Source organism: Lutra lutra, chromosome 2 (genome assembly GCF_902655055.1).
Source record: "Lutra lutra chromosome 2, mLutLut1.2, whole genome shotgun sequence".
NCBI classification, from domain to species: domain Eukaryota; kingdom Metazoa; phylum Chordata; class Mammalia; order Carnivora; family Mustelidae; genus Lutra; species Lutra lutra.
The window spans coordinates 35,649,309-35,674,555 of NC_062279.1; the positions used below are offsets into that span (position 1 = coordinate 35,649,309).

At 37.9% G+C, this 25,247-nt stretch overlaps 1 protein-coding gene across 4 annotated transcripts in view; it reads right to left on the reverse strand.

Moving 5' to 3' along the window:
• NSD3 (nuclear receptor binding SET domain protein 3) overlaps positions 1 to 25,247 on the reverse strand; it is a 126,702-nt gene that overhangs the window by 12,855 nt on the left and 88,600 nt on the right. For 3 of the 4 annotated variants that reach the window (XM_047717103.1, XM_047717104.1, XM_047717101.1), the window contains exons 13-19: positions 20,877 to 21,074; positions 20,234 to 20,407; positions 16,084 to 16,230; positions 12,532 to 12,688; positions 6,187 to 6,389; positions 5,356 to 5,468; positions 4,507 to 4,776 (exon numbers count right to left, since the gene is read on the reverse strand). In XM_047717103.1, the coding sequence (XP_047573059.1) occupies positions 4,507 to 4,776; positions 5,356 to 5,468; positions 6,187 to 6,389; positions 12,532 to 12,688; positions 16,084 to 16,230; positions 20,234 to 20,407; positions 20,877 to 21,074 (1,262 nt within the window). The remainder of the gene's footprint in view (positions 1 to 4,506; positions 4,777 to 5,355; positions 5,469 to 6,186; positions 6,390 to 12,531; positions 12,689 to 16,083; positions 16,231 to 20,233; positions 20,408 to 20,876; positions 21,075 to 25,247) is intronic. The other variant, XM_047717105.1, reaches the window with a different exon arrangement.

Genomic DNA, 25,247 nt, shown 5'->3' on the forward strand with positions numbered 1-25,247 from the left:
GCCCAGTGCCGGTGCCATACATGCAAGACTGGGTTAATGGCAGGGTTTTTTTTAAACTGAAACCCATAGAGCAGAACTGCAACCAATTGGCTATACATCATCTTTTCCACATATTAGGATTCAAGGTAAGGTTTCATTTAAAGAAATGGTTCTGTGGCTGTGAAAGCTTGAGTATCAAGTATTACGGTTTATATTTACTGTTTTATGAAAATGAGTGAATACAGGAAAGTTAAAAGTGCTGATATCAATTTGATAACACTGTAAATAAATATTCCTAGGTATTTTGTAAAAGAAATATTTCAGACGTCCTAAACAAACCTTAGCCTCAAAGAGTTGCTCACCGGGGCGCCTGGGTGGCTCAGTCGGTTAAGCATCTGCCTTTGGCTCAGGTCATGATCTCAGGTCCTGGGATCGAGCCCCCGTAGGGAGTCTGCTTCTCCCTATCCCTTTGCCCCTCCACCCTTTGTGCACGCTCTCTCTCTCTCAAATAAATAAATAAAATCTGAAAGAAAAAAACGAAAAACTAAAGAGTTGCTTACTGGACTTAAAACCATTAACTGTGGGGTACCTGGCTGGCTCAGTTGGCAGAGCATGGAACTTTTGATCTTGAGGTTGTAAATTCAAGCCCCACATTAAAAAATAAATAAAGTCTTGTAAAAAGACAAACCCAAAGGACACCCATTAACTGTGAATTCAACTGTGAACAAAAATGACCAAATATAGAACTTTAAAAATGCTAGTAATCTGTCCTTAAAGACTATGGCAAAAAGATAGGGTATAATTCAGTATTTAATATATATATATTTTTTAATTTTTGAGAAAGAAATCACTCTGTAACAGGAAGTCTCTTACTTGGCTCTGGCACACATTTTCAGGAATCTGTTACATATAAAAAGGAGAGAACTGGCTGTGTACAATCAATTTCATATTTGGCTTCTGTCCCCTCAATTCACCACAAATCTTTCCTATGTTGCTACCCAGTCTTCGTGATTTTGCTTTTCAGGAATATATACTTCCAGCTATTTTGTAGAAGACCAACTGTCTTACATTAGGAATTCCTCAAGAGCTAACTGGCAGAATAATCCTAGCTGTATTTTTCTTTTCTCTTCATTATATCAATTTAATAAATTAGAATACATTTTAAAATAAATGCAATTACTCTTAAAAGATGTTAACACGATATTAAACTGGATAAATTTCAGGATAACCCCTAAAACTCCTCAAGTCACAGGCAAAAATTTGTATATGTGATATGCATGGCATTAAAGTAACATCAAAAATTTTGCATTCTCGGGGCATCTGGCTGGCTCAGTTGGAAGAGTGTGCTCCTCTTGATCTTACAGTTGTGAGTTCGAGCCCCATGTTGAGTGCAGACATTATTAAAAAAAATAATAATTTTTTTTGCATCCTATAATGACTTTTGTTTCATTAAGTAGGCTCCATGCTGTGTCCAGGGCTTGAACTCATGACCCTGGGATCAAGACCTGAGCTGAGCCAAGAGTTGGACACAACCAACTGAGCCACCCAGGCGCCCTACCTACAACGACATTTTAAATGCTAATGGCCTTTGGCCAATGGACGCGATCCATATATCTAATGCATTGGCAAATCCTGTTGGCTCTGCCTTCACAATGTCAGCAATCCACCCACTTCTCTTCTGCTACAACCCTAGCGGTCCACACCACCATCATCTCTCTCGGATGATAATGATCTCCTTTTTGCTACTCCTTCCCCATGACCATAAATTCCCCAGACTACACCCAGTTATTCTTCTGAACCCCAAGCGTGGCACACAGGTACTTAAGATGGCCCCCAACATGCCTGTCTCCTGGGTCTCATGCCATGGTGTGATCCTCTGTCCTTAAGTGAACGGGTCCTGTGACGTGCTTCTAACCCAACAGACCATGGCAAAGGTGACAGGATGTATGTGATTGAGTTTGTTACATCAAAACGTTAGCATCCATCTGGAATGGAGTGTCTCTCTCCATCGCTGGCTGTGAGGAAGCAAAAATCCATGTTGGGGAACCCTATATGGAAAGGAATCATGGGCAGCCTCTAGAAGCTAATAGCAGCAAAACAATGAAAACAACAACAAACCAAGACCAAGAAAACATCCAAAGCTCTCAGACCCACAGGAGCAAAGAGCAGAATTCTACCAATAGCCATGCAAGCAGGAAAGTGGACCTTTCTCCAGTTGAGGCAGAAGAATGAGAATCTAGTCCTGGACAGCATCCTGACTGAAACCCTGTGAGACCCTAAGGAGAGAATCTAGCCAAGCACTCCCTGACTCCTGAGCCCTAGAAACTGTGAGAAAATAAACTGTGTTACATTGTAAGTTCCCGAGTTCGCAGTATTATTGTTATGCAGCAACAGAGAATGAACACATCAAGTCAGATCAAGTCACTTCCCACTAAAATCGTCCAGAACCCTCCCTCTTGTGGCCTCTAAGGCCACACAGGATCTAGCCCCAGGCCACCCTCTCCTGCATCTCCTACCTACCAACTACCCCTTTCCTCCTCCTTCACCAGGTGCACTGGCTCTCCTGCTGTTTCTGGAGCATGCTAAGGCCTCTGTCCTTGCTTTTTCTTCAGTCTGGAATGCTCTTCTCCCTTATGTGCTTGCACGGCTTTCTCCCTCATGTTCACGTCACACGGCACCTCCTCAGCCCTCCTTACCCAAGCAGTCTGAAATAACAATCCCTGTCACCAGCCCTCCCCTTTGACTGCACTATTTTTTTCTGCAGCATTTTAGCAGTACTCAACATCATATATCTGTTTATTACCTGTCTCCAGCAGACCCACAAAGGTGTCTTGTGCACTACTGTTTTTCCAAATGCCCAGAGGAATCGCTGGCACACTGACGCAGCTTCACAAACACGTGCTTACTGCATGAGTCTCACGTCAAGCAATCTAACCTAGAGAAACAGGTGCCTAAAGGGGCGCCTGCGTGGCTCAGTCAGTTAAGCATCTACCTTTGGCTCAAGTCATGATCTTGGGGTCCTGGAATCGGGCTCCCTGCTCATCGGGGAGTCTGCTTCTCCCTCTCCCACTGCTTTTCCCTCCTCCCCTGCCCCTCCCCCTGCTTGTGCTTGCTCTTTCTAATAAATAAATAAAATCTTTAAAAAAAACCTGGGTGCATAGAGATAGATGATCAAGAATGTTCATTATAGAATGAAATGTATATATATAAGTTAATTAGAAAATAGGTGAAATAAGTTATGGTACATTTTACTATAGAATACAAAGGGACTATTACAAAGAATGAGGAGCAATCTGTATGTACTGTCATTAAGCTGTATTTATGATATATGAAGTGGAATAAGATACTATGTATCATATTTATGTTTTTAAAAACCCTATAAGTATAGAATATCAGAATATGTATTTGTATATACATTTACATTTATAACTGTGTAGAAAAGGTTATAAAAGGCTACATGATAGCCTCTTAACAATGGTCATGTCTGGTGAGAGATGGAAGGGATGAAGGAATTTCACTCTTTATTATCTTTTTTGTATTGTTTCTCTTTCCTACATTATATGGTACTTCTTAATTACAGAGGTGACTTTTTTTTTTTTTAACAGGTACAAAAATGTCAAGAGTAGCTTTAAATGCCTACCAGACCTGCCTTCTCTCAGTGGAAGCCTCTCTGCATTCTCTCTCTGTGGGCACTAGGCAAGTAGGGGGAGGGGAAGCGTGGCGGAGGTGTGAAGGTGGAGGTGGGCTGGGGGCCTGGTTTTAAAATGCACACTGTTCAGGCCTGTCTCAGATATTTCAGTAAGACATTATTCTTGGTAAAGATCCCAAGAGATTCCCAGGATTTCTGAAGTTTGACAGTCACTGTTCAAACAGTAGGATTTGCTGCAGATTTTCATTTTTCTTTAAGTTATTTGCATTTAAAAATTTTTCTACAAAGACACTGCTCTAAAAAACTGCCTCCAAGTATAAGAATAAAGATAATTTGTAAGGGTCAAAGATCTCAACTTTGGCCAGTTGCTTTTGCATACATAATCTAATCCGAGACTGGTAGCAACCCTTTCAAATATGCGGGCAGGGATTACCATGTCCATTGGAGAGGGGAGGAAACTGAGGCTCAGGGAGTTGTGATTTGGCCCTGCCTGGCCTCAGGGCCAAGGAATGGTGACAAAGGCACGAAGTCCTGGGTTTGCTAGCTTTCATTCCAATATGTTCTGACCTTTGCACTTTTTTGACTCTGCGAAGCCTTTTATAGCTCTTTTGCTTAACAAGTAAACAATATTTCACAGTGAAAATGACCACTGTCCCTTCTCCTTTTTATGCTTAATCACAGGACACCCAAAGTTTATGTGTATTTTATTACTGCCTCTTCCTACTGCTTCTGCTTTACTCGAGAAGTGCCCAACCCTCACGTTGGGATGTTTCAAAATTTTGCCCTAAATTCCTATGTATTCCATCCCTAAGAGAAGATAAAGCATCTTCTGAGAGGCACAGGCCCTCGTCTGCCCCTCAGTCCCTGTCCCACGCTACCTTCTTAATGCTCCTCTTGGTCCTGAGGCCCCAGCCCCTTCGCTCTGTTTTGATGACCTCAGCATCAGGGTAGAGCCTCTTGGTGAAGCACTGGTTCTGGCAGCGCTCACCGGCCGGGCACACCTGCGGGTGGCACTCGTACTGCAGCATGCGGTTCAGGCACTCCGACTCCAGGCCGCACGGGTTCTCATCGGCTGGCTTGCAGTTGCAGCGGGGAATCTCGGACAGGTCTGCAACGTGGATCTGTACCTTTCCTATCACTTTGTTAGCCTAGAAGACAAAGCCACAAAGAAGACCAAGAATTTCAGCGGAAACATCAAGACACATCCAGGTGATTTCTGGCTCGGCAACTGCTTCACGGCATGACTCTGAGAAAGGCTCTTTCTATCTTGACCTCAATTTCCCCTGAAAAAGCTAAGAACAAGATGGCCTCTCCCAAGTGGAGAGAAATATCAAAGTCTGACGTAAACTCTCCCGTATTTATCCTGTGTATTTCTTCTACCAGTTGACGGAAATTTCCTAACTGAAGACAACTGTGGGCTTTTCTGGAGGAGCTAAACACCTACATTCTCATTTGGTTGCAGGACAACCTGGTCGGGCAAGGATAGGATTCCACATGGAACACGTTGCTCCCAGCCATGAGAGGGCTTATCAATGGCCTCCTCACACCCCAGCAGCCCCAGCTCCCATTTTATGCTTCCAACCAAAGCTCCCGGTCTGTTCAACCGAAGACTGGGGTGGTAAGTGGCAAAAGTTTTCATAAGTCAGAAAGTGCCTTCTAATGACTAAGACAGTAATGCGTTTCCTGTTGCCTGTCAAATACTAATGTTTTCATGGGCAGAGACTCACTTTGATGTGTTTGTAAGGAGGAGGTTTTCTTGAGTTTTTTTCAGTCTCTAGCGCTTCTCTGCTTTCTCTTTGTGCTTTCAATTCCTGGAAACGTTTTGCAGCTTCTTCCAGTGCTGCCAATAAAGACCAAACAAAGTATATAAACACTAAAAAGAAAACCCAAATAACTTCTAGGAGAGCAGCTTTACGTTGCTTTCTCAATGCCCTGGATCTGGCCTGAGGCTTTCTTTTTAAAATTATTCGGGAAATGACCATTTTCCACCAAGACACTGAAATAGGATATAACTCATTTAGGCTAAAGTTGGGCTCTGTGCAAGCTGCTGCCTCAAGGAGGAGGTCCTACTTTAATAATCAGACCCTTCCAAGTAAAGCAAAAAGAAAAAAACAAAAAAAACAAAATACCCCCAACCAACCAACCGAAAATCTCCAGCTTTTTACATTGTACCAGATTTAAATTCATTTTACTCTTACCCAGAAAGCCAAACTTCCTGGAAACTTGTTGCAAAAACAGTTGTAAGGTTCTTTGTGAGAAGATTTTACTGCTCTTCTGTGGCAAGGGAGCTTCACTTGATTAAAAAGAATTATTTCCAAAATAATCTCTATGTTTGTAGAAAGATCGCAGAAGAAACTCCTTTCACACAGATGGCAGAGTCTACTATAATGAAATGCATTTCTCTAACCGACTGGATAAAATGTGGCTCTAACGTGACTGGATACGTAGGGGTGCTGGATCCTAACACCCGGTGAAAGTTCTCTACGCAAGTCAGGACATGGCGAGAAATCAACCGTGGAGTCTTAGTTTTGAGCCCCTATAAACATCATTCAACTTACCTTTCTTGAAGGTCTTGTTAATACTAGTCTGTCCCTCAGCAAAGCTTTTATCTCCTTCAACATAAGGGAACACTCTGCCCTGGTGTACCCAATAGTAGTCATGAGAACCAAAGAAGAACACAGGGAAGTCCCCCAAGTCATGCTTAAGGCCCTGGATGTTCAGTGGCACAGACCTGGGATTGCAGATCTCTGCTGGCCACCATCTGAAAACAAAAGCAATTTCAGATAAAGAGAATGAACAAACCATACCATTCTTTTACATGGCTAGTCCGGGGTAAGGGGGAGGTTTTGTACCTGCAGTTTTCATTCAGTTTCTAAGGACAAAAAATTCCTTGTTTATCTTTAACCCTACCAAACCACACATCATTTAAAAACATATTGAGGGGCTTCTGGGTGGTTCAGTTGGTTAAGCATCTGCCTTCGGCTCTGGAATTGAGCCCCACATCAGGCTCCCTGCTAAGTGGGGAGTCTGCTTCTCTTTCTCCTTCCCTCCGTCTGCCCCTCCCCACTGCTTGTTCTCTCAAATAAATAAATAAAATCTTAAAAAAAAACCCATACGTATTAGTGAATTAGTGAACACAGACTAAATAAACTATGCCCTAAACACCCAATCTAGTTTTTTCTTTAAAAATTAATACTTGATGTAGGGCGCCTGGGTGGCTCAAATGGTTAAGCGTCTGCCTTAGGTTCAGGTTGTGATCCCAGGGTCCTGGGATCGAGCCCCATGTCGGGTTCCCTGCTCAGTGGGAAGCCTGCTTCTTCCTCTTCTTCTGCTCCCCTGCTCCTGCTCTCTTTCTCGATCTCAAGTAAATAAATAAAATCTTTAAAAGAATAAAAAAAAATACTTGATATAAAGAAATATGTATCATGAACATACAAGTTATAAAGCATAAAAACAGAATAACAATGAACTCACTACCCAGTTTAAGAATCAGAATTTACCATTTTTACTATTTACTATTTTTTACTATTCCAAACCCAACTTCAATCCTAAAAACGTCATGTGTTCCTCCAAATTTGGCATTCTTAATACCAAGATTATCTTTCAAGGTATAAATGTTTATTTCTAGTAGTCAAGGGCATCATCTGAGAATAAACAGATGCTATAGTAAAGAATGACCACTTCCATTCAAACAAACATTTTCAGGGCACCTGGGTAGCTCAGTGGGTTAAAGCCTCTGCCTTCGGCTCGGGTCATGATCTCAGGGTCCTGGGATTGAGCCCCACATCGGGCTCTCTGCTCTGCAGGGAGCCTGATTCCTCCTCTCTTTCTCTCTCTCTCTCTGCCTGCCTCTCTGCCTACTTGTGATCTCTGTCAAATAAATAAATAAAATCTTTAAAAAAAAAAACAAGCATTTTCTTCTCTCTAATCAACCAGGGTAAATAATTTTTGGTCATATGTATGAGGTTTATGTAAGTATGTATTTCAGAATCGAATTCATCTCATATCATAATGTGAGATTTGGGGCAGGATGAAAACTAACGGTTTCATGCAATGACTGACTAGCACAACAATCACTAAATGAACTCTTTGTGAGGTACAGTTGACAATTTCCAACAATTGGGCCAGTGAAGGGTTAAGTTTTGGTAGTATGTAAAATAATCAGTATGAACAGTAAATACACAAACACTTGAATTTTTTCCATCTTTTACTTTACAGATGTCTGATAAAACCACTCACTTAATGAGTAATTATACTATTTAGAAGGTAAATAAAACATGATTATACTCCCAGATTTATTGTGCAGAACTTGAACATGTTTCATCTAAAAAGTACCCTATAGTCACCCAAGAATGAATTTTCAAAAAGATTTTATTTGACACAGAGAGAGAGCGCGTGCACAGGCAGAGCAGTAGGCAGAGGGAGAAGGAGAAGCAGGCTCCCTGCTGAGCAAGGAGCCCAGGAGGGCTTGATCCCAGAACTCAGGGATCATGACCTGAGCTGACAGCAGACACTTAACTGACTGCCACCCAGGCGGCCCTAAGAATTAATTTAAAATGTAGGCAAGAGAGGCTTAGCTGGGTGGCTCCGTCAGTTAAGCAACTGACTCTTGATTTCAGTTCAGGTCATGATCACAGGCTCACAAGATCAAGCCCCAAGTCAGGCTCTGAGCTCTGCCCCTGCTGCCCCCCACCTCTGGGTCACGTGCTCACTTTTTCTCTCTTAAAAAAAAAAAGTGAGAGGAAATAAAAGTAGGCAAGAGTCTGTGTTCAAATTATTAAAACACTATTTTGTGTAATCAGTATTTCAGGAAATGGTTATTTCTTTCTTAAGATTTTATTTATTTGAGAGAGAGGGAATGGGGGGAGCAGCAGAGCGAGAGGGAAAAGCAGACTCCCCACTAAGCAGAGAGCCCCATGCAGCCTGGGATCATGACCTGAGCCAAAGACGCTTAACTGACTGAGCCACCCAGGTGCCCCAGGAAATGGTTATTTCTAACTCATTTTAAGGTATTAAGTGTGTACACAATAACTACATTCACTAGGACAATTAGGAAGGGGCACACTTTCTGCCAGGGGTTGTTCTGGGTCCTCTTCACTTCCCCCAGGAGGCTTCGCATTGGGGTAACCAGTTATTGAAAAGAAACAGTTTCATGTGACCCAGCTGGGCCTGACTGGAAAAAAAAATACATTAAGAATTAGTTCATGGTGGGGCACCTGGGTGGCTCAGTGGGTTAAGCCGCTGCCTTCGGCTCAGGTCATGATCCCAGGTCCTGGGTTCAAGCCCCACATCAGGCTTTCTGCTCAGCAGGGAGCCTGCTTCCTCCTCTCTCTCTGCCTGCCTCTCTGCCTACTTGTGATTTCTCTCTGTCAAATAAATAAATAAAATCTTAAAAAAAAAAAAAAAAAGAATTAGTTCATGGGGAGGTGAACCATGAGAGACTATGGACTCTAAAAAACAACCTGAGGGTTTTGAAGGGGCAGGGGGTGGGAGGTTGGGGGAACCAGGTGGTGGGTATTAGGGAGGGCACGTATTGCATGGAGCACTGGATGTGGTGCAAAAACAATGAATACTGTTACGCGGAAAAGAAAAAAAAAAAAGAATTAGTTCATGGATGGGAGTCTTTGCAAAACATGTGAAAATAACCTGACCTGCATATAGAATCTCATTGAGCTATGAACCCCAATGAGAGCACTACTTTGGGCTTCTTAAAAATGTAATGTGATTAAAATGTAAGTAAGAAAATTAAATTGCAGATACTTTCATATTCATAACTTTTTATAAAGGAAATATATAATGTACACCATGGTGACCACAGTTCATAATACTGGATTGTATACATGAAAGTTGCTAAGTGAGTAGACCTTAAAAGTTCTTATCATATCTCTTCAGAGACTGTTGCCATGGAGGCATCATTTCAAAGGCATCTTGAAGCTATTAGAGCCACCTGGGTTTTTTTGTTTGTTTCTGTTTTACTTTTACTTTTTTTTGAGGCAAAATTCACCATTTTAAGCATTTTAAGTTGTATACACTATGGTTGTTAGTACATTTACAATGCTGTGCAACCCATGAGCATTCACCACCTACTCCCACCTACCGTGGCCCTTGACAACCACTAATCTGCTTTCTGTCCCTAATGATTTGCCTAATTTGGTCATTTCATATAAATGGAATTGTTCAATAACAACAAAAAGTTCTTATTACAAGAAAAAAAAATTCTGTAACTATGTGTGCTGCTTAACTAGACTTGTTGTGGTGATGATTTCGAAACATATGCAAATACTGAATCAACCTGAAACTAATATAATGTTATGTCAGTTATATCTCAAAAAAAAAACAAACCCCAAAACCCAAAAAAGGAATTTAAAAAAGTAGACATTCTGAAATTTATGGGAAGATCTGAAGGCTTCTTACACTGTTTTAGATATTTCTTATATAGGAATGTTTTATCAATTGTCAAACTCACACCCCTTCCCACACTGGAAAGATATATTTTTAATTATAAAAAGCAGTTGTGATTAAAAATTAAAACAATGCAGAAATGTATAATAGAAAATTTGAAAATGCCTCCCTAATCTTATGCCTCATACTTTAACATTAGATGTATTTCTTTCTGGGTCTGAAAAAAAAACCATATCTACATCTACAATTTTTAAAAAACATATAAACACATGGAATGATAACGTATACGCTGTTTAACATGCTCTCTAAATTCAACTATATATCGTGGATATCATCTCATGTTACTACAGAGACCAGCATTATCCTCTTATGGTTATGGATATGTTGTAATTTATTTGACAAATCCCTCACTGACTGGGCATTTGGGTTATTTCAAATTTTTGCAATTAAAAATAATACTGCAGGGCGCCTGGGTTGCTCAGTGGGTTAAAGCCTCTGCCTTTGGCTCAGGTCATGATCTCAGGGTCCTGGGATTGAGTCCCACATCAGGCTGTCTACTCAGCAGGGAGCCTGTTTCCTTCTCTCTCTCTGCCTGCCTCTCTGCCTACATGGGATCTTCCTCTGTCAAATAAATAAATAAAATCTTTTTAAAAAAAGAATACTGCAATGAACACTCCTATAAATACATTTTTGCCTCCTTGTCCAATTTTTTTCCCTTAAATTCCTTGAAGGGGAAGTGCTAAGTCAAAGCACAGACACAGTTACAGTTTTTTTTTTTTTTTTAAGATTTATTTATTTATTTATTTGACAGAGAGAAATCACAAGTAAGCAGAGAGGCAGGCAGAGAAAGAGGAGGAAGCAGGCTCCCTGCTGAGCAGAAAGCCCGATGTGGGGCTCGAACCCAGGACCTGGGATCATGACCTGAGCCGAAGGCAGCGGCCCAACCCACTGAGCCACCCAGGCACCCCCCCACAGTTACAGTTTTAATGTGATGCCAGACTGCCCTATTGAGGGGGGGGGGGCACTCCTTTCCCTATGCCCTCCCTAGCCAAAAAATCGTTACTCTTAAATCTTTGCCAATCTGTTAATTGAAGAAAAAAAAAACTTTTTGTTTTTAATGCACACTTATTTCTAGTAAGGCTCAACATTTTTTTTTTAAAGATTTTATTTATTTGAAGTGCAGGGCGAGGAGAGGGAAGGGGCAGAAGGAGAAGCAGCAGCAATCTCCCCACTGAGCAGGGAGATCAATGTGGGGCTCCATGTGGGACTCCTGTGGGACTTGAGACGAAGGCAGCTGCTTAACTGAATGAACCACCCACGTGCCCTGAGGGTCAGCAATTTTTACATGTTTATTTTCTCTTTGCTATTCTTTGGCAAACTGGCTCTTTCCCTTCTTTGTCTCTGTTCTTGTTAAGGTATTTGTCTTTTCTTATTAAAGTATAAGTGCAAATTTTTAACTCTGGCTTAACATTTGCCTTTCAAAACTTCCTATCTTTTGCCAGAAGTATAAAATTGTTTATGTATTTAACTGCCACTTTTTTTTGGGTGCGGGGAACTTTGAGGTTTTCTGTCATATGTTAAAAAAAAATAGTGTGTATGGGGGATTGCTTCTCAACCGCAAGGCCCCTTATCTCAGCTAAAAACAAAATTTTTAAAGTTAAATAGGTAAGCAAGCAGAGGTATTTAAAACAGAGAAAATGACATAGCCATTGCTAAAATAGTACAGTATGTTTGTTATATATATGTAATATATATATAGAAATATATTTTACTTAGTATTCTAATTGAATAGTAGATTCTCATTGTGTTCTCTTGAATAGTATCTATTAGTAAAATGATAAATGTGCCTCAAAATGTAAAATGTGGAGTTTTTTAAAAAATAAATCGCTATTTCTGCTCAGTGGAGGCTTGCTAAGGAGAGCATTCTTAAAAGGAGAAAGCTTTTTGAAAATAATGACAATCACACATTCTTAGTCTTAAGAACTAAAAGCTCTTAATGAAATAATTTCTCTCTTTAAATTCTAAAAAGCTCTCTCCTTGCATGCAGTTTAAAGCTTCTAGCAGGAACTAAAATGGGAAAAGAGAGCTATTTTGGCCAGGATATAAAGTCTTCATTTTATGAGAAATCAATATGAATGTATTAGAACACAAAGAAAACATCTTCCCTACTATCTACATAAGACATTTTATTCCAAAATCTAGTAGTACATAGTTCATTAGTATAAAATAACTTTCAGAACATAAAAACAAGCCAACCAACCAATCAAAAAAAAAAAAAAAAACAAACAAAAAACAAACAAACAAAAAAAACCACAACTAACCTCCCAGTCCTCTAAAAACTAACTCAAAACAGGTTTCTCTTCTGTTTCATTTTTTTTTTTTTTTTAAGGAAGTGGCTCTGTGTTGTTCTACCTATCTCCTTGCCAGTTTGTATACAGATTATGAACAACTGTGTCTGAATAATGATTGAATACTTCCTCTTTGTCCTTGGAAAAACTTGCCTGTAATTTCCCAATTTGACCCAAACAATCTGCTTGTAATGGAGCTTCTTGCCAGCTTTACAGTCATTACAGTTCCAGCAGCCTTCTGGCATTTCTATGCTCAGGCATTCCGGGTGGAAGGAAGCTGGACACGATTCACAGCAGAGCAATCTTCCACCTTGAAACAAATAAACAGTCTTAATAACTGAGAAAAGAGGAAAGAGAAAAAGAAAGAGGAAAGAGAAAGTTATCTTTTAAGTGCAGTAACTTTGATTCAAATTGGGGGGAAATAAAGGGACTGAGTCAGGTCTATAGTGATGGATTAAAATAGAAAGCAAATGAACAGATTTAGCTATTTCCAGTCCTTTTCAGGGCTGCATGTCCAGAGACTCAAAGCTTCTGAGGAGGATGAAAAACATTACTGAGGTCTTTACCCCTCAGAAAGGTGGGCAGTTGAGGTATCAGTTTAGCAGGCAGCTAAAACTCTTAACAGATGACATAACAAGTGCATACAATCTTTAGACTGAATAGATTTGAGAGCAGATTTTCAAAGAAATATGTAGCAACTTACTTTCTTTTCTCCTTGGGAGCTAAGAAAGCAAGCAGTGGTCATCTTCATATTTTAATCCAGTACCACAGTTAACTGAATCCCTTTATAATAAAATTAGCAAGAATGAAGATAGCCAATAGGTTGACAGGTACTTTTTTCTTTCCCCATAAAAGAATGCAAAAAAGCAAAGGATTGTACTTTCTCAAATTGGTGATTACATTATCATATCCCTTTCCAGTAAAAATAAAGTCAAACAAGCTATACAGCAGTGGTTTGCAACTTTTCATCACCAAGGATCCCCTTTCCCTTCCTCAGGGACTCATGTTTTTTTTAATATTTTATAAAAAAAAACAAACAAAAAAACAACAGCAGCAAAAAGAAAAAAACCCACAAAACCCAAAAAACAAAAAGCCAGCCCAAACAAACAAACAAAAAAAACAGAATCAAAACCCCTGTTAAAGGTAACAATTTCTCCTGTTTTTATTAACCAAAGAAATATATAACTGCCAATCAGAGGTTCTGATCCCAATAGTAAAATTAGTCTTATCACATTAAGTTGTTCAAATCATAGCCAAATATAAAGAAACATATGCAGCCTTATTTTGCGCAAATGTGTGATTCTGTTAGATTTTCTGAAATATTAAACATAGTTCAAAAATTGTTTACATAACTTTTTCTGACTTCATATTGAGAACCACTGCTTTATAGCATAAAACTAAGTAAATGTCACTGTAGAATGAAGTACCACACTCAAGGAGATCCCTCTCCTAGCAAAATCCTTTCCTTTGAAATACACAAAATGATCTCTGGATTAAGACCAAAACAAGTGCAGCAAACAAAACAAAAGAATATTTTTAAGTGCAAAGAAATAAAAGAGATTTGGGGGGAGGTTAGCTATTTCTAACAGGTATTTCAACAAGTGACAGAGAAGGATGTTAACCACTGAAGATAAAATATAACATAGACATTTACGAAAAAAAAAAATTCTATTGGAAAATAGGTCCGTAACCCATGAATATACTGAGATTTAAAATCTCATAAGCAAAAGGTTAAGAGCCCTCCACACAACTTTATGAAATCACAGCTCTAACCTTTTGAGGGTTTGCTATCAATTTTCCAGAAAATCTTTTCTTCCTGTAGACTTTCAAACGTCTAACTGATTAACAAAAAACAAAAAGAAAATCTATATACAATCAGGGATGAAATAAATTACTATATTTCCTCTGCTTAAAAGCTTTTGCTTTAATCATTGAGATTTTTTTCCCTTCGCAGTTTCAATATGGATTCATTGTTCCAATTCTCCAAGCTACAGATTAGCTGCCTGAATGCTCTTAGCCTAGGTAGGGAATTCTGTTAAATTTCAAGTAAAAATGAGGTAACTGACTTCTCCATCAGAAAGGAATGACCAGTAGGGAAAGCAGTCTTAGCAAACCGCGTTAGAGTACATGTGATTATTAGAGCTGATGTGGAAAAGTCAGCCTGGCCATTTTTTAACATAATGGAATAGTCCTTAATTAAAATTAAAACTTAAAAGTCTTATTTCAGAGGAAATACAGACCCAGAATCGTCAATGAAAATCACCACGATTTTTAGACAAAAAATACACAAGAAGAATGAAAATATGAACAATCCACCTTGGTGCTATGCAAGAAAATTGCTTTAGGATGCAAGAAGTAAGACATGGTTCAAGCTAAGCAAAGAGAGGGCTCAAAATAATTTCAATTCATGTCAAGGTCAATACTGAGTGCTGAAAACAACATAAGAAACAATTGAATTAATCTAATTTTATAAAGGCGCCAGTAGGAAACAAGGCATTTCCCAAAATTAATGCCTCGGGGAGTCTAATTTTATTGCATTATGGAGTTAGTCAGACCGCTCTGTCCATCTTTGTTTTAGAAGTAGGTGGTATCACCAGTCAGGTGACATCCTCTGACTTCAACGGAAAAGAAACAAACAAGCAAGCAAGCAAGCCAATACTCTCTCCGAGCTACTTCTCCACAGGTTCTAGTCACACTGTTTAGTTAGTTGTATTTTCTTTTAGTCATGGGTTGCCATTTCAGATGTCTGACAAAGAAAAAAGACACATCAAGCAGGCAACACAATGAATGAAAAAAAAATTTATTTCAAACATACCCAGTCTATTAGGTAGGTATTAATTTTTCTTTAAAGATTCTGAACCTGAACCCCAGATCATAAAGGGAATGTATACAGGAAAAGGCCTTCACCTTCGAGATAATTCATTTTACCCTCTGGGATAATAACTCCCTCAGTAATACAGTACTGTTAAATTACTTTTTCCCTGTGTTACAAGTAGGCTATGTAAAGCTAAATACAAGGAATGGGTTTCTTCTACAGGTTAAATTAACTGGGAGAATAGAAATATACATTTAGCTCTTGGTTCTCTGTAGATAAATTATCCATAAGCAATTCTTCAGCAGTTGAGCTGGGTCGCCTTTCAATACCCATTTGGGTCAATCTCCCCAGACTCCTAAGAGAAGGGCAACAAGTTTTCATAGCATCTTAATAAAAACATTTAAGAAACAAAAGGACAGCATAGACCCTAAAATCAAAATTTTAATATCAATTTCTTGGTCTCCCTCTCTTAATAACCTACCCTCGTTTTTTAGCTGAAAGTTCAGAACAATTTACGTCACATCTATTCTTTTCTAACATGAATGGTAGTTCTACATCAGGCAGAAGAGAAAGAGCCTTTGGAATATCTTTCTATATATAAAGCAAAATCCTAGCTTTTCAATTTTAATAACCCACAGATATATGGAATGTGTGAGAATTTATTCAAGGAGAAGAGTAAGTAGGTAAGAATTTGTAATAATGGAATTATTTTAAGCCCTTTTTAATAATGTTGCAGCCATATGAAGACACAGTCACAACCACCAAGGTAGAATTTACCAAAAGCAATAGATGGTGCTTGACAGGCATACATTTCCCCCCTTCATTTAAAGAGAAAAAAAAAAAAAAAAGGAAATGCAAAAATAAAAGAGATAAACTATTTTGATTATTACCTTTCTCACATTTCTTTTTGGAAGCTGACGAAGAAGGAATCATAGGTAATTTCATCAACTCTGCACGATTTGATTCATTCAGTAGGTAGTGGGACTTATAGGCATATGAACTGAACATGGGGTCTGAATGGTCCTGAACTATCAGCCCTATACGAAACAAACAGAAAGAGATGAGCTGCAATGAAACTACCCATGATTCCATGAGGGAAAAAAAATAAACCAACACCTATTACGTAGCTGTGCTAAAAGTTGGGGGTGGGGGAAAGAGAATATGAAGAAAAAGAAAGATCTAACGGAAGAGTGTTGCCAGAATTGTTTAAGGGAGTTTGAGCTACTCAGTGCCTTATCCCTTAAAAACCTACACACCCAGAAGAAAACTGCAAGTTAATTTGGAGATATAAACTGCATCTGACGTCATACTTAAAACCCCCTATGGAAGACAAAGCTACATTCCTTAATATTTACAAGTACTATGATGACAATCCAAAGAAATAAAATGACATATCACCTAATAGCAAATAAGAGTTATTTACATAACATGGTAGAGACACGGATCCACCTTCAACGTATCAAGTAATACCAAAAGGCAGAATTGAGTCTCTCCTGTTCTCTAGTCCTATCTAATCTCAAATAAATTCTAGCTTTCTCTGCCAGGTAATGAAGCTGTTCTCTATCAGCATGATACATGATTCTAAAGGAGCCACAATTTGTTGAACTTCACTAAGGTAACGCAAACCATTTACACTTTTTCCCTGCCATGATATAAAGTGATAACCAACCCAAGGGTTTATTAAGACAGTTCTTCTGATCTACCAATCCAGCTATCCTATGTGGAGGGAAATAGAAGATCTGCTCTAACCCACTTGTGACACCCACTTCTCTCCCTCCCATCCACTTACCCTTTGCTGAGTTCATTATAGGCCACTCCTAAACCTAGGGAAGTGAGACCAGGGAACATTTCTGTTTCGTGATTAGACAGTTTACAGTGATCTGGACTTCACAATACAGATCATGACAGCAGTTTTATAGAGATCATTTTGAGAAGAGGTAAGAGTTTTGTTTTTCAAGGGGTTACCATTTACTTTTTGCCATGGGTGCTACCCTACACTGAGAAAGATTTAAGAAACATCTCCGACCTGGAGGACAGAATGGAACTTAAAATTGCTAATGGGTAATAGCATAAAAGTCTTCTAAAAAAAGGTTATATAATGTCAAATGAATTTTATGCATTTAATAGAGAGAAGCAGTGTAGTGTAAAAAACAGTGGGACTGAAATGAGAAAGACAGGGTGCAAATGTTAGTCCCTCTATTTAAACTTCTGCGACCTTCAGGTAAATGATGTAATCTGTGCTTCAGTGTTCTCATTCACATAAAATGGGGAAATAACTCCTTAAGGCAACTGTGACAGTTCAGTCGGATTGCATATCCAGTAGAGTTCGATTTACAGATACCAGAAAATTGTTAGTATTTATTAAAATGAAAAGAAAGCCCTAATCTACCTTCTCCATTATAAATTACTATTACAAAGAAAGGGAGAAAATGTTAAGTAACTGGATTTTACAACACCCACCACTGCCACCATCCCCCACCTGCCCAGATTGGAAAGAATCCCTAAAGGATGTATGTACACTACACTGAAATATGACTGAACATTCTTCTACGGCAGTGTTCCTCTGAACCTTGAAACATTTCTAAAAACATTTCTAGATATTTATTCAGTCCTTAAGAATTAGCTGAATGATTTTAAACAACCAATAACCATGAACTAAGAAAATTCCTTTGTGAGGAGGGCAAAACTCCACATAAGGCAAGAAAAAAAGCAAAACAAAGTTTTCTAATACCAAAACATACACAATTAAAGCCTCCTTTTATATGTGTGGATTTAGTACAATCAGGTCTCTTTTTTTTTTTTAAGGAGACCTCTGTAAAAACTGACGAGAGAACACATATTATTTACTTGTAAAAACTGTTGACTTAGCCTTCTCAAATCCCAACATCTGATCTATTTAGAATAAATTTCTATAAACTGCTGGAAAGGAAAATGAAAGTTTCTCTTTACTGTACAAAGTTTCATAGTTAAAATATTTGAGAATTAAATAATCTTGATTACATAGGCATTTAAATACAGTATATCTTTCAGATATCTGTCAAATTGGTAAGATACAAATACAGATCCTGTAAAACATGAGTTTTCCCCTCATTTGCATTACTTCAAGCTTTTAATCATGGCATTTAAGCTAAACTTATAATGGTTAGTCTCTACAAAACTAGGCTCCTTGACAAAGGGCCATTTTTCTGCCTATCTTTAATTGAAAATACCGGTTTTAAATGTTTCTCAATTGTTGAATGAAAAGAAAGAAGTTAATATACTGATGGTACTTGATTCAGAACATACTCCAAGTAAGCCAACATGATAATTATAAAGTTGACACTTAAAATGTTGGCTTAGGGGTGCCTAGGTAGCCCAGTCAGTTAAGTGGCTGCCCTGGGATCGAGCCCCACATCTGGCTCCCTGCTTGGAGAGCCTGCTTCTCCCTCTGCCTCCCCACCCTGCACACTCTCTCTCACTCTCTTGCTGTTGCTCTCTCTCAAATATATAAATTTAATAAAATAAAATGTTGGCTCAGTTACACACTCTCTAGCATGAGCCCTAGTAAAAGCAAGTAATATTAAGTGCCCAGCAACAAAGAATAAAACGTTTACAAGGCGATAACAGACTTCATGTTATCATTGACACTCATCTGTGTAAAGTCTCTAAAGCTAGTCATTCAGTTGATAACTCACTATTTCCAAACTACCATTACTTTCTTGGGCATGGGGAGACCGTAAAGACATCAGGGGTGACTTTTTATTTCTTTGGATGATTTTGAATCCTTTCTGCCACCTATTATAATGTGGCACAAAACATTTCAGACCTACTCCTCCAGGTAACAGCCAGGTTTCAGAGCAGAATACAGCTGTTCTGGCTCTGCTAAAGAAAGACACAATGTTCCCTCTCTAATGGGAGACAGCCCCCAAGTGCTCACCACAAACTGAAGGCAAACTGAAGGCTGTACATACAATGGACTCAGCTGGCTGCCAGAAGGGCTGCCACTTACTTAATCTTTTACTACCAACCTCCTCTGGCTATTTTTTTTTTTTTAAACAAAAGACACAAAACCAAAACAACTCAAGATCTGTCACACTACCTAAATTCTATTTTAAAATACTTTAGAGTACTTTCACCAAATTAAAAGAACTATCTCCTAAAGCCAAAAAAACAAACAAAACCAAATAAAACCAAAACCAAACCAAACACCTCATCTTCAGTTTAGTCTAAATATAATTTAATAAGCTTGATACACCTTGAAGTCCTTTCAATTATTTCACCACTAGGGTACGTTCAGAAAACGTGGCACTTGTATTTAAAAAAACAAACAACCAAAACCAAAAACAAACCAAACTGCATTAGGGGATATTCATTAATTTCTAAAATGTTTAATAAATACTAGAAGTTGTTTTATTATAATACAGCTGAGATACTCTGTAAAACTGAATATTCTGTAATATATTCAACTAAAGAAATTCTATTTTATATTTTTCACAAACTCAAGTTCACTGACCCCCTCAAGGACACAATATTGCTCTTACTTGGTCAGTCTCTTGGCATACTTAAATATCAACAGGTGGCAAGTAAGAAAGCTTGTGTTGCTGGCTCTTAGCTACCACCGCCACATATGCTGTCTTGGCTGTATCCCATCAGGCCTTCCTCAATGCCAGACCAAAATATGATAAAATACAACATAAACAATTAAAAAATAAATGTGCTCCTCTTGCCTTCCAAGTGAAATCTCAATCAGGCAAAAACTCTGGATTAAAGAATATGACATGGAAAGAGTCTCCTTTGAATAGAATTGTTTGCAGAAGGGAATAGATTAATCTTTTGATGCTCCATACAGAAACACTAAGAGTTTATCTGTAATTCTAAATTATTCAAAAAATGCAGACATTAGTTTAGAGAAGAATTAATGTTCTAACAATTTGAACGTTTAATGTTACAAAAGGGACTACTGAAAAGTGTTACTCTGTCAGGGATATTACTGAAAGTCTAGTTTGATGGAGAAATATGCCAATGGACTCAAAGAAAGAAGGGGAAAGGACTGACACTCACCTCTCGCACAAACGAAACAAAAGCCTACATTTATGGCAGAGGAAGAACTGCTGCTCCGTTTGGAATGATTACTACAGATGAGCACGCAGGAGGACACAAATACGCTGCCAGCAGCAATGCAAGCATCTCCAGAGTGATAGGCTACTGGACATCTCAAACACCGCATCATGCGACCTGTTTAAAGACAAACCAGAAAAAAACAAAATCTACATAATTAGGAATCAGCTGGCTATAAATGAGCTTTTTGGATTTGGGCTCTTTTGGGTTCCGTGTGATGATACTGTTATGGTAAGATAATATTTTTCTCCATACATGTGGCTCTGTTATTCCTATGCAGGACCCTAAACGCAGGACCCATTGAGAGATCACTCAAAGAAAAACTTGTTTGCTCCAGGGCTGGAGAGATGGTGGTCTCAGTATCACCTGTGAAAGAAATTTTCAAGGGTAACTTTGAATGTATGGAATTTTCTTCTCATGATCTGAATTAGAACCTAATCTCTACTTACCGTGCTATTGTGGCTGAGCGGTCATATCTACAGATGCAGAGATGGATAATTACCTAATACTCTTCAAAATGATGTGCTTATTATTAGCTACTGCACTTGAAAAAAAACCTTAGTCCCCCTTTTTAACTCTGTTTTACCTTTACTTGCTTTGTAGATATCTTTCTCCATGGAACAGGCAGAGCAGCAGTGCTGAGGACAGCGGAACCCTTTTGATTCGAAGATGGCAGTGGGGAATTTGCGGACACAGGCTTCATGATAAAATTTCCCACAAGCGGCAACAGAACAACGCTTCACATCTGTACCAGACACTTTACATGAAAAACAAGGGTGCTGTCCTGAAAAATTGGTTGAGAAAACACAGATTAAATAAAGTGTATTCTTTTTAAATAGAAGCAGCAAATGACATCAAAGAGCTACTCCCCAAAGAGACGGTACTATTATGTGTAAGAATTTCACATACAAAAAAAAGGTATTGAAAAATAAGTCGCTAAGTTAAAAGGTTATTTATTTTAATTCATTTTTGAATTTTAGTTAATTTACAGTGCAATACTGGTTTCTGGAGAATTCAGTGATTCATCACTTACATGCAACACCCAGTGCTCATTATAAAAAGTGCCCTCTTTAATACCCATCACCCATCTAGCCTATTCCCCACCACCTCTCTCCATCACCCAGCAGTTTATTCTCTATAGTTAAGAGTCATTTATGGCTTGTTTCCCTCTCTCTTTTTAGTTCTCCCCTTCCCATATGTTTATCTGTTTTCTTACTTAAATTCCTCACGAGTGACAGTATTTGTCTTTCTCTGACTTATTTCACGTACCATAATACCCTCTACCTCCATCCACATCCTTGCAAATGGCCAGATTTCATTCTTTTTGATAGCTGAATAATATTCCATTTTACACACACACACACCCACATCTTCTTTATCCACTCATCAGTTGATGGACATTTGGGCTCTCTCCATAGTTGGGCTATTGTTGAAAATGCTGCTGTACACACTGGGTGCATGTATCCCTTCAAATCTGTATTTTTGTATCCTTTGGGTAAATACTTAGTAGTACAATTGCTGGATCATAGAGTGGTTCTAGTTTTAACTTTGTTAGGAACCTCCAAACTGTTCTCCAGAGTGGCTGCACCAGTTTGCATCCTAACAAGAGGGTTACCCTTTCTCTGCATCCTTGCCAACATCTGTTGTGTCTTGTGTTATTAATTTCAGCCAGGTGGTATCTCATAGTGGTTTTGATTTGTATTTCCCTGATGATGAGTGATGTTGAACATCTTTTCATGTGTCTGTTAGCCATCTGGATGTATTCTTTGGAAAAGTGTCTATTCATGTCTTCTGCCCATTTATTAAATGGATTATTTGTTTTGGGTGTGAGTTTGAGAAGTTCTTTATAGATTTTGGATACTAACCTTCTATCAGCTATATCATTTGAAAATATCTTCTCCTATTTAATAATAGGCTGCTTTTTAGTTTTGTTGATTGTTTCCTTCACTGTGCAAAAGATCTTTATCTTGATAAAGTCCCAATAGCTCATTTTTGCTTTTGTTTCCCTTGCCTATGGCAACATGTCCTATAAGAAGTCACTAAGGCTGTGTTCAAAGAGGTTTCTACCTGTGTTTTCCTTTAGGATTTCTATGGTTTCCTGTCTCACACTTAAGTCTTTCATCAATTTTGAATTTATTTTTGTGTATGATGTATGAAGCGGTCCAGTTTCATTCTTTTGCATGTGGCTGTCCAGTCTGCCCAACACCATTCGTTGAAGAGACTGTCTTTTTTCTATTGGATACTCTTAACTGCTTTATTGAAGATTAGTTGACCATACAGTTTGTGGGTCCATGTCTGGGTTCTCTATTCTGCCCACTGATCTATGTGTCTGTTTTTGTGCCAGTACCATACTGTTCTGATGACCACAGCTTTGTAATATAGCTTGAAGTCCAGAATTGTGAGGCTTTCAGGATTGCTTTGGCTATTTAGGTCTTTTGTGGTTCCATACAAATTTTAGGACTGCTTGTTCCAGCACTGAGAAAAATCCTGGTGGTATTCTGACAGGGACTGCATTAAATGTATAGATTGTTTTCGGGGGTACAGAAATTTTAACAATGTTCTTTCTTCTAATCCATGAGCATGGAATGCTTCAAGGGTTATTTAATAAATTTGGCTAGAATAATTGATTTGCTAGAATAACTGATTTGCTAGAATAACTGTTCATCAATTTGGAGATAAGGCACTAAAAAAAAAAAAAATTAGATCTTCACTTCTCACTCGATAATAAAATTAATCCATAGAAAACCCAGAACAGAATTTTTCAACATATGGGAGGTGAGAGTGGGAAGGTCTTCCCAACCAAGAATAAATAAAAGAAATTACCAAAGACAAGACAGATTCCATTAGTCACTTATAATTTCCATATGTAAAAAAGACATAAAACGAAAACTCATAATCCTAATGTAAAACAGAAAATCACAACTGCACATCTTATTCAAACTGTGATAAATCAAGAACAAAGAGAACAAAGAAAAATAAAATTTATTTATTAAAACAAATATTAATAATACCCACAGAAAAGACAATGAATGACCTTCTAAGAAGCAACAATAAGACTGAGAGCTGATAGCAAGGGAAAAATGGAAGTCAGAAAACAATGGGACATTATCTCTAAAGGGCTGAAAGAAAACTGTTACTAAGCCAGCATTTTATATCCAGTAAAAGCACTCTTCAAGAATGAAGTGAAATTAATATACATTGGGAAGGATTAAAAAACCCAACAATTGTTTTTTGAAAAAGATTAATAAAACTGATATCTCTGGCAAGAGTGACTAATAAAGGGAGAAAAGGCACCAATATTAACAATATGAGAAATGATACATCACTACAAATCCTACAACTATTAAAAAAACAAAAGGATATCACTACATTTTTATCAATAAATTTGAAAATTTACATGAACGGACAGATTCTTAAAAATGCATAATTACCAACACCCATGAATAGTTTTATAAATTATTTAAAAATTGAACCTATAATTAAAAGCCTTCCTACAAAGAAAACTTTAAGCTCAGAAGGTTCTACAATCTGCCAAACATTCAAAGCTAGAAATAATGTCAATTAGAATAGAACAGGTAAAAAAAAGAAGAAACAGGGCAGATGTGGAAAAATACATCACATACGGAGAAAATATATGCAACAAATAAGCAAAGGTACCTGAACAAGATTTATACAGAACTATGAATCAATATAGAAACAGAACAGCCTAATAAAAAAGTGGGCAGGAGTGCCTCGCTGGCTCAGACAGTATAGCATGTGACTCTTGATCTTGGGTGGTGAGTTCAAGCCCCACATTGAGCCAGAGGGCTTACTTAAAAATGACTGACTGACTGACTGACTGACTAAATAAATAAATAAATAAAGTGGGCAGAATATGAAGAGGCAGTTTACAGAAAGCAGAAGACAAACAGCCAATAAACACGTGAAAAAAAAAAAACCCTCAACTTCACTAGTAATCAGATAAATGTTAATTAAATCCAAGTAACATTTTAAAAATTCATCAAACAAGAAAAAAGTGTTTGATGATACAAACTGTGGATGGAGTACAGGAAACAGGTGCTCTGATATATTGCTAGTAGGAGTTCAGGTTGGAAGGAACTACCTTATAAGGCTACAGGGCAGTATCCATCAATTGTACATTCACTTTCTGTGACCTACAAGTTCTGTTTTTGCTGTCTATGTCGGGGAAGACTTGTACATGTAAAAGCAAGTTGACTGAAGCACTGTTTGTAAGTGCAAAGAACTGAAAGCAACTCGAATGTCCTTCAATAGGAGAATAGTAATATATGCATAGAACTGTAATATATGCATACTATGGAACACTATGTAGTAAATTAAATAGAACATATTTGTATTGACATAAAAAGAGCTCCAAGATAGTGAAAAAGCAAGCTGCAGAACAATTAATACATTTTTGTTACCATACACACAAAAATGTTACATAAGTGTGTGTAGGTGTGTGTGGGTGTACACACACCTGCTTGAACTATAATTATAACATTTTCTTAAGATGGTATTTATATACTATTTGCCTAATTAGAAATAAATTTAAAATACTAACAAATGCAAGGAAAATCTTTACTACCACAATACACAAATAGACAAACCATGAACTGGTCATTCACTAGAGACTCAATAAAGATACAGAAAAAAATGTTTAGTTGTAAACAAAGAACTGCAAATTGTAACATTTTTGTTATTTCTTTTGTTACTCTTTGAAGGTAATTGTCTTTTCTGTGGGTAATTTTCTGCCTCTTTTATTAGGATAGGAGTTTTCACTGTGTGTCCATTTTACGTACAGAATTTTAAGTGATTATTTACTGGCTATTTGGATATCATCTTTTGGAAAGTGTTCAAGTCTTTTGCCCATTTTTCTTATAATGCTATAAAAAATCTGAAAAAAATGGAATAGTTTTTTTCTGTTAATGAAATAGTTTTATGTTTTTTTTACAGAAAG